Source organism: Lolium perenne, chromosome 2 (assembly GCF_019359855.2).
Source record: "Lolium perenne isolate Kyuss_39 chromosome 2, Kyuss_2.0, whole genome shotgun sequence".
In the NCBI taxonomy this organism is placed as follows: Eukaryota; Viridiplantae; Streptophyta; class Magnoliopsida; order Poales; family Poaceae; genus Lolium; species Lolium perenne.
Genome location: NC_067245.2, coordinates 17,844,161 through 17,854,221, shown reverse-complemented (window position 1 = coordinate 17,854,221; position 10,061 = coordinate 17,844,161). Strand labels below are relative to the sequence as shown.

The 10,061-nt window shown below is 46.2% G+C and overlaps 1 protein-coding gene across 1 annotated transcript; it reads left to right on the top strand.

Moving 5' to 3' along the window:
• Window positions 1-8,077: 8,077 nt before the first annotated feature.
• On the top strand, window positions 8,078-9,407 carry LOC127331344 (peroxidase 21). The gene is made up of 2 exons (XM_051357465.2): window positions 8,078-8,231; window positions 8,346-9,407. Exons 1-2 carry the CDS (start codon window positions 8,120-8,122, stop codon window positions 9,284-9,286), a joined length of 1,053 nt encoding a protein of 350 aa, XP_051213425.1. The 5' UTR covers window positions 8,078-8,119; the 3' UTR covers window positions 9,287-9,407.
• Window positions 9,408-10,061: the final 654 nt, after the last annotated feature.

Here is a 10,061-nt window from a genome sequence, read left to right as displayed (position 1 = left end):
GCCTTATGGCATTTTAGAGTCAGTGTTATGTATGTGTGTTTCACCATTAAGATTTATAATAACTTATCCATCGTACATGGAGTAATGTCATAATTTGAACAACTCATTGTTTTCATTTGACCAGAGCAAAATAACAATTATTAAGTTCTTTATTATAAATTCTAAGGGCTAGATAGAATGCCAACGACGAACATAATAACACTTTATTTTGTTCCAGGCGTGTATTCCTATCATATTCCTTGTCAGTCACTTAGGCCATTGTATTCTTGTATTGCGTTGTTTTGTATGACACTTCATACCAACCAATGTAGTATTAATACCCAAGAATTTCATAGTGTGACCTAACTAGGAATACAACCATAACATGTATATCATTTATATACACCTGAGCTAGACTTTCTAGTCTTTTCTTTCTTTTCTGCCAAAATATCTTTTGCAGTTTCTCTTTTAGTTTTCCTCATTATTCAGAAAAACACTTCAACATCAATAACTTCTAGGTTTGTTGGTCTAATACCAATAACCTTGAGGTTCTTATTTTGAAGTTGATCATCATATGACAAGTGTTCTAGATTTCACTATTAGTAACTTTGTAATACGATGAACAATTTCACTCATAATTTTATCCATCAATTCATGACAACTTTCTGAGACCATGTCTGTACATGCTAGGCTCATAAAGTTTAACCTTAGTATTCGCATGTGCAAATCTGGCTTGCACCCGTTGTATGCACACGTAGAATTTATAACACCCGATCATCACGTGATGCTTCGAAACGACGAGTCTTAGCAACGGTGCATACTAAGGATGATAACTTCATGGATATGCGAATATTATTAGTGCCCCAATAGTTGGAGGATTGTGACGCCTGGCGTCTTCAACCTTCATACATTCCCATAAAACTTATGAGTTTATGTAGTCTCACCAAATTTATATTCTATCATCTTGCAATAAGGTCTTAGATATCACATATATCTCATACCTTGATTATTTCTGAAAACTAAATTTTCAGCTCCTTACTTTTCAAACAAATTTGAACTTCAAGTTTCACGGAGACAAGATAACTTTAGGTACTAATTGAAACCATAGTTCTTTGAATCAACAATGTGAGGTTTACTAAAAATTTGCAATAGGACTTAATCAATTCTTGATTCTTTAACAATACGGTACCAATCCGTAAAGTTTCTTGTCAGATTTTAACAGTATTTCTATCTCAATAACAAGACTAACGCATGGTAGAATACGGATGCCAACACTATAAAATTAATTCAAAATACTACTCAGACTATGTTTATGATAATTAGTTCATGTTTTAATCTAATTACTAATGAACTCTCACTTAATACAACATCCCTCATAGTTGTTAAGTGGTACACGATCCAAATTCACTACACCAAAAACCGATCATCACGTGAGATGATGTAGCTTCAATGGTGAACATCAACATGTTGATCATATCATCCATATGACTCGTGTTCAACCTTTCGGTTTCCGTTGTCCCGAGGCCATGTCTGTACATGCTAGGCTCGTCAAGCAAACCCAAGTATTCCGCGTGTGCAACGTTGCTTACACCCGTTGTATGTGAACGTTGAGTCTATCACATCCGATCATCACGAGATGCTTCGAAACGACGAACTGTACAACGGTGCATACGAGGGGAGAACACTTTATTATCTTGATATTAATGTGAGGGATCATCTTATAATGCTACCGTCGCGATCTAAGCAAAATAAGATGCATAAAAGGATTAACATCACATGCAGTTCATATGTGATATGATATGGCCCTTTTTGTCTTTGCGCCTTCGATCTTCATCTCCAAAGCACGGACATGATCTCCATCATCAACGGGCATGATCTCCATCATCGTCGGCGTAGCGTCAAGGTTCATGGCGCCGGCTTCATGGTTGTTCACCTCATGTAACAACTATTACAACTACTTTGAAATACTACTCAACATGAAATTTAAAGACAACCATAAGGCTCCTGCCGGTTGCCACAATACAATAATGATCATCTCATACATATTCATCATCACATTATGACCATATCACATCACCAAACCCTGCAAAAACAAGTTAGACGTCTCTAATTTGGTTTGCATATTTTACGTGGTTTAGGGTTTTTGAGTAAGATCTAATCTACCTACGAACATGAACCACAACGGTGATACTAGTGTTGTCAATAGAAGAGTAAGTTGAATCTTCACTATAGTAGGAGAGACAGACACCCGCAAAGCCTCTTATGCAATACAAGTTGCATGTCGAACGAGGAACAAGTCTCATGAACGCGGTCATGTAAAGTTAATCCGGGCCGCTTCATCCCACTATGCCACAAAGATGCAAAGTACTCAAACTAAAGATAACAAGAGCATCAACGCCCACAAAACCATTGTGTTCTACTCGTGCAACCATCTATGCATAGACACGGCTCTGATACCACTGTAGGATAACGTTGCATAGAAAACAAAAAATTTCCTACGGCGAACACGCAATCCAAGCCAAGATGCAATCTAGAATACGGTAGCAACGAGGGGGTATCGAGTCTCACCCTTGAAGAGATTCCAAAGCCTACAAGATGAGGCTCTTGTTGCTGCGGTAGACGATCACTTGCCGCTTGCAAAAGCGCGTAGAAGATCTTGATCACGATCGGTTCCGGCGCCACGAACGGGCAGCACCTCCGTACTCGGTCACACGTTCGGTTGTTGATGAAGACGACGTCCACCTCCCCGTTCCAGCGGGCAGCGGAAGTAGTAGCTCCTCTTGAATCCGACAGCACGACGGCGTGGTGTCGGTGGCGGTGAAGAAGTCCGGCGGAGCTTCGCTAAGCTACGCGGGAGATATGGAGGAGAAGGGGGCGGCTAGGGTTTGGGAGGGGGTGGCCGGCCACTCAAGGGGGGCGGCCAGCTTGTGGTCTTGGGGTGGCCGGCCCCCTCCTTTGGCCCCTCATTATATAGGTGGATCCCCAAGTGTTGGTGTCCAAGTCTTCGAATAAGACCCGAACCAAAAACCTTCCATAAGAGGGGAAACCTAGCCCAACTAGGACTCCCACCAAAAGGTGGGATTTCCACCTCCCATGTGGGGGGTGGCCGGCCCCCTATGGAGGAGTCCACTTGGGACTCCTCCCCATCTAGGGCTGGCCGGCCATGGAGGTGGAGTCCCATGTGGACTCCACCTTCCTTGGTGGTTTCTTCCGGACTTTTCTAGAACCTTCTAGAACCTTCCATAGAACCTTCCGCGACATTTTATTTTACATAAAATGACATCCTATATATGAATCTTATTCTCCGGACCATTCCGGAACTCCTCGTGATGTCCGGGATCTCATCCGGGACTCCGAACAAATATTCGAACTCCATTCCATATTCAAGTACTACCATTTCAACATCCAACTTTAAGTGTGTCACCCTACGGTTCGAGAACTATGCGGACATGGTTGAGTACTCACTCCGACCAATAATCAATAGCGGGATCTGGAGATCCATAATGGCTCCCACATATTCAACGATGACTTTAGTGATCGAATGAACCATTCACATATATTACCAATTCCCTTTGTCTCGCGATATTTTACTTGTCCGAGGTTTGATCTTCGGTATCACTCTATACCTTGTTCAACCTTGTCTCCTGACAAGTACTCTTTACTCGTACCGTGGTATGTGGTCTCTTATGAACTCATTCATATGCTTGCAAGACATTAGACGACATTCCACCGAGAGGGCCCAGAGTATATCTATCCGTCATCGGGATGGACAAATCCCACTGTTGATCCATATGCCTCAACTCATACTTTCCGGATACTTAATCCCACCTTTATTGCCACCCATTTACGCAGTGGTGTTTGGTGTAATCAAAGTACCTTTCCGGTATAAGTGATTTACATGATCTCATGGTCATAAGGACTAGGTAACTATGTATCGAAAGCTTATAGCAAATAACTTAATGACGAGATCTTATGCTACGCTTAATTGGGTGTGTCCATTACATCATTCACACAATGACATAACCTTGTTATTAATAACATCCAATGTTCATGATTATGAAACTAATCATCCATTAATCAACAAGCTAGTTTAAGAGGCATACTAGGGACTTCTTGTTTGTCTACATATCACACATGTACTAATGTTTCGGTTAATACAATTCTAGCATGATATATAAACATTTATCATAAACATAAAGATATAAATAATAACCACTTTATTATTGCCTCTAGGGCATATCTCCTTCACCTACTACATGGTATTTTCCGCCATTCCAAAGTATATTGCTTGAGTGCTACCTTTAAACAATTCAAAATTTATTACCGCTGATTTGTGTCAATGTTTTATAGCTCATGAGGAAGTATGTGGTGTTTATCTTTCAATCTTGTTGGGCAACTTTCACCAATGGACTAGTGGCTTCATCCGCTTATCCAATAATTTGCAAAAAGAGCTGGCAATGGGATTCCCAGTCCCAAATTAATTAACTTAAATAGACACTCCTCCATGGTATGTGATTGTTGGACGGCACCCGAAGGATTCGGTTAGCCATGGCTTGAGAAAGCAAAGGTGGGGAGGAGTGTCATCATAATAAAACTAAAAATAAAAAGGCACTCCTTCATGGTATGAGATTGTTGGCAGGCACCCGAAGGATTCGGTTAGCCATGGTTTGTGAAAGAAAGGTTGGAAGGAGTGCCACACAAAAATAAAATAAAATGGGAGCCGCTCTTTGAAGGTTTGTCTGGCAAGGGGGTTAGAGTGCCCACTACCATTCGTTGACAACAACAAACACCTCTCAAAATTTTACTTTTATGATCTCTACATGTTTTCAAAATCAAAGCTCTAGCACAAATATAGCAATCGATGCTTTTCCTCTATGGAGGACCATTCTTTTACTTTCAATGTTGAGTCAGTTCACCTATTTCTCTCCACCTCAAGAAGCAAACACTTGTGTGAACTGTGCATTGATTCCTACATATTTGCTTATTGCACTTATTATATTACTCTATGTTGTCAATATCCATGAGATATACATGTTATGAGTTGAAAGCAACCGCTGAAACTTAATCTTCTTTTGTGTTGCTTCAATGCCTTTACTTTGAATTATTGCTTTATGAGTTAACTCTTATGCAAGACTTATTGATGCTTGTCTTGAAGTGCTATTCATGAAAAGTCTTTGCTTTATGATTCACTTGTTTACTCATGTCATATACATTGTTTTGATCGCTGCATTCACTACATATGCTTTACAAATAGTATGATCAAGGTTATGATGGCATGTCACTCCAGAAATTATCTGTGTTATCGTTTTACCTGCTCGGGACGAGCAGAACTAAGCTTGGGGATGCTGATACGTCTCCGACGTATCGATAATTTCTTATGTTCCATGCCACATTATTGATGTTATCTACATGTTTTATGCACACTTTATGTCATATTCATGCATTTTCTGGAACTAACCTATTAACAAGATGCCGAAGTGCCGATTCTTGTTTTAACATTGTTTTTGGTTTCAGAAATCCTAGTAACGAAATATTCTCGGAATTGGACGAGATCAACGCCCATGGTCCTATTTTGCCACGAAGCTTCCAGAAGTCCGAAGACGAAACGAAGTGGGGCCACGGGGTGCCCAAACCCTAGGGCGGTGCGACCCCCCCTTGGCCGCGCCGGCCTATGGTGTGGGGCCCTCGTGCCCCCTCCTGACTTGCCCTTCCGCCTACTTAAAGCCTCCGTGACGAAACCCCCAGTACCGAGAGCCACGATACGGAAAACCTTCCAGAGACGCCGCCGCCGCCGATCCCATCTCGGGGAATCCAGGAGATCGCCTCCGGCACCCTGCCGGAGAGGGGAATCATCTCCCGGAGGACTCTACGCCGCCATGGTCGCCTCCGGTGTGATGTGTGAGTAGTCTACCCCTGGACTATTGGTCCATAGCAGTAGCTAGATGGTTGTCTTCTCCCCATTGTGCTTCATTGTCGGATCTTGTGAGCTGCCTAACATGATCAAGATCATCTATCTGTAATTCTATATGTTGCGTTTGTTGGGATCCGATGAATAGAGAATACTTGTTATGTTGATTATCAAAGTTATATCTATGTGTTGTTTATGATCTTGCATGCTCTCCGTTACTAGTAGATGCTCTGGCCAAGTAGATGCTTGTAACTCCAAGAGGGAGTATTTATGCTCGATAGTGGGTTCATGCCTGCATTGACACACAGGACGATGTGACAGAAAGTTCTAAGGTTGTGTTGTGCTGTTGCCACTAGGGATAAAACATTGATGCTATGTCTAAGGATGTAGTCGTTGATTACATTACGCACCATACTTAATGCAATTGTCTGTTGCTTTGCAACTTAATACTGGAGGGGGTTCGGATGATAACCTGAAGGTGGACTTTTTAGGCATAGATGCAGTTGGATGGCGGTCTATGTACTTTGTCGTAATGCCCAATTAAATCTCACTATACTCATCATGATATGTATGTGCATGGTCATGCCCTCTTTATTTGTCAATTGCCCAACTGTAATTTGTTCACCCAACATGCTGTTTATCTTATGGGAGAGACACCTCTAGTGAACTGTGGACCCCGGTCCAATTCTCTTTACTGAAATACAATCTCTTGCAATCTTTGTTCTCTTGTTTTCTGCAAACAATCATCTTCCACACAATACGGTTAATCCTTTGTTACAGCAAGCCGGTGAGATTGACAACCTCACTGTTTCGTTGGGGCAAAGTACTTTGGTTGTGTTGTGCAGGTTCCACGTTGGCGCCGGAATCCCTGGTGTTGCGCCGCACTACATCCCGCCGCCATCAACCTTCAACGTGCTTCTTGGCTCCTCCTGGTTCGATAAACCTTGGTTTCTTTCTGAGGGAAAACTTGCTGCTGTGCGCATCATACCTTCCTCTTGGGATTCCCAACGAACGTGTGAGTTACACGCCATCAGCGTGCGTAGGGTTCCGTTGAGACGGCGAATCCTGGCGGCGCTGGCGGCCGGACGAGGACCCAACCTCGTGGTCGTTGGTTGGTCTTCTTCATCCACTTCAGGAGCTTCATCGTGACGAGATCGTGGAGGAGTGGCAATGGTGGTGGTCGTGGGAGCGGGGAAGAAGAGGCGGGCGCAGCAGCGGTTTAAGTACCGCTGGCCATCAATGTCGATGCGCAGCTTCCAGCGCCATCGGCATCAATGCCGACACAGGAGTTGAGGCGGCAGGCGCAGTGGTCAGCGACGACCTTGATGGAAAATGCTGCCGCGGTCAGCCTTTTGCCGTCGGGTCACTTCCAAGCGAGCTCGCGACACGCGTGGCCGGGCACGCGCGATGTCCGTGCAGCGTCCGCGCTGACGCATCGATTTTCCAAATTTGAGGCGTCGATGAGTCGCAGCGGATGAGCCGGTCCGTTTGTATCACCCCGCTAGAACATGCGCGGCCTATCCGCATATCCGCGTGGACCGTTTCGAGCAGCCCAGGACCATTTAGGTCGTCTCGCTGGAGATGCCCTTACGGTCTCTAAAGAAAAAACATCTGCCCGTGGCTTGTTCGGTAGTGCTGCCGACACGAATGTGTTGCTGTATGAGCTTACGGCGTTTAAACAAACAAACAAAAGTATTGAGTGGAGACAATGCAATAACCATTGCCGATAAGAAATCAGTCTCGAACAGCATCCATGCATGGCCCCTTCGTCTCTTCTTGAATTATTGTCCTGGCATTGCACGTTCAGCTCCGCCTCTAGATTGAAACACTTCAGCTACCAGACCAAAAATGAGAGTCTCAAGCCGCGCGACAGATACCTGATATGCACTTCGCCTTGAGATATTTGTTCCTTTATGAATTTTTTGGCGTTCCACGGCTCTCTAAGCAGAGATAGAGGACGTGTTTAGTTATCCTCACCTAGCCCAACCAGATATGCTAGGTGCAAAATAAAAACAAAAAATACTTTGTTGGATTGCCTATGAGCGTGGTTGATTGCGTATTAATAGTTACTGACGTGGTGGTACGTATTAATAGTTCTTCTGCTAAGTTTATAACAACCTGCTAGTGTTAGTACTCCACTTCACTTCACTGCAGTGTGTGCCAGTCAGGGGTCCCTTTCAGTCACCCCATCTACTCTCCCCTCCTACTTGTCGCCTATAAAAGAGCGACGAGATGAGGTTGAATTGGGATGAGATCGAACTGAGTCCGCCAATGAAGATGGGTACTAGCTCAAGCCTGCTGCCGGTGGCGTCTGCGCTCCTCATCCTCATCTGCTTCACTGCCGGTAACTGACTGCAGAATTGCTAACTTAATTTCCCTCTAGAATACACCATAGACCATGACGATCCAAAGTGGCATTCCAAGCTCAATTTTAAGCTTACTTTTGCTGTCATGGCAGGAAATGCCGCCGCCGCTAGTGCTAGCGGTCTGAAGCTGAACTACTACGCTAAAAGCTGCCCGAGGGCAGAACAAATCATCAAGGAGCAGGTAAGGAGCCACTACGACGAGCACGGCAACACGGCGGTCTCGTGGCTCAGGGCGCTCTTCCACGACTGCACCGTGAAATCCTGCGACGCGTCGCTCCTCCTCGAGAGCAACGCCGCCACAGGCCTCGTCTCCGAGCAGTCCTCCACGAGGAGCTTCGGCATGCGGAACTTCAAGTACATCGACGACATCAAGTCGGCGCTCGAGACCGCGTGCCCTGCCACCGTCTCCTGCGCCGACCTGCTCGCCCTCGCCGCCAGGGACGGCGTCGCCATGCTCGGCGGCCCCGCAGACATCCCGATGCGCACGGGGCGGAGGGACGCCACGGCGAGCTACTACGGCGAGGTGGAGCGGTACCTCCCCGTCCACAACGACACCGTGTCGGCGGTGCTGTCCCGGTTCGCGCCCATGGGCGTGGACGCCGAGGGCGTGGTGGCGCTGCTCGGCGCGCACTCCGTCGGACGCGTCCACTGCTTCAACCTCGTCGCGAGGCTCTACCCGGCGGTGGACGGCACCATCGAGCCGGCCTACGGCGCGTACCTCCGTGAGCGGTGCCCGACGGCGGACGCCGTTGAGGACACCCGCGACGTGGCCTACGCGCGGAACGACAGGGGCACGCCCATGGTGATCGACAACATGTACCACAAGAACCTTCTCAAAGGGAGGGGCCTCCTGCTGGTGGACCAGAGGCTCGCCACTGACCCGCGCACCGCGCCGTTCGTCAAGAAGATGGCGACGGACAACTCCTACTTCCACGACAAGTTCGCAGCGGCGCTGGTTAAGATGTCCGAGAACGGCCCGCTCACCGGCGACAAGGGGGAGGTCAGGAAGGACTGCAAGTTCGTCAACTCTTAGTGAGTTCGTGGATTGGATTTTGGGTATGTGTGTGACTGTAATCGTATACTCTACGTAATACGTCCATGTGTAATGCTGCCCTGGGCAATAATTTGGAAGAAATGAAATGATTATTCGTGTATGAGAGGCCAACTGAAGACACTGTCGACATTTATGGCAATGTTCCTGCTGCCTAGTCAGTCCTTTCCTATGAATACCGGTGGATGAAGCGATGAAGATAATAATATGTAACGAAGGGAAATGTCTAGAGAAGAAAGTGGACGGACCTGTGTTGAATCCCTTACATCTGCTAGGCTAGATACTAACGGTAGAATTCTATGGCTGTCTATATGCTGCGAGATCTGAGAGAGGTCGAGAGAGATAGAGGCATACCTTCTCCCTTCGAGGAGGAGAGGAGCCCTCGGACGTCGACATGGTGGTGGCGGACAGCATGAGAGACAGCGGTGGTGGTGCTTCCTGTGAGCACTGCGTGAACCCTAGATCGGTAGGGGATGTCGGTGGGGTGACTGGTGGCACGGTTAACCTTGTACTGCGTGTCCCGGCCCCCACCTCTTTATATAGCGCAGGTCACAGGGGCCCACCAACCATATAAGGGTTGGACGCCCCCGATCAGGGCGCGGGTCAAAGGGGCCCATCGAGCCGTTGGGCTCGATCGTGAGGAGATCAATCTAACATTCTCCCCCTTGATCTCAACTTTACTTTAAACTTTAAACTTTCATTTTATTCGTTTCATTTTGGATCGGTCCATAGGGCATGTTTCATCGTCACAGCTCAA

Coding starts and splice junctions, on each gene's coding strand:
- LOC127331344 (XM_051357465.2), top strand. CDS start 8,120: ATGAGGTTGAATTGGGATGAGATCGAACTGAGTCCGCCAATGAAGATG. Junction 8,232..8,345: donor CCTCATCTGCTTCACTGCCG/GTAACTGACTGC, acceptor CTGTCATGGCAG/GAAATGCCGCCGCCGCTAGT.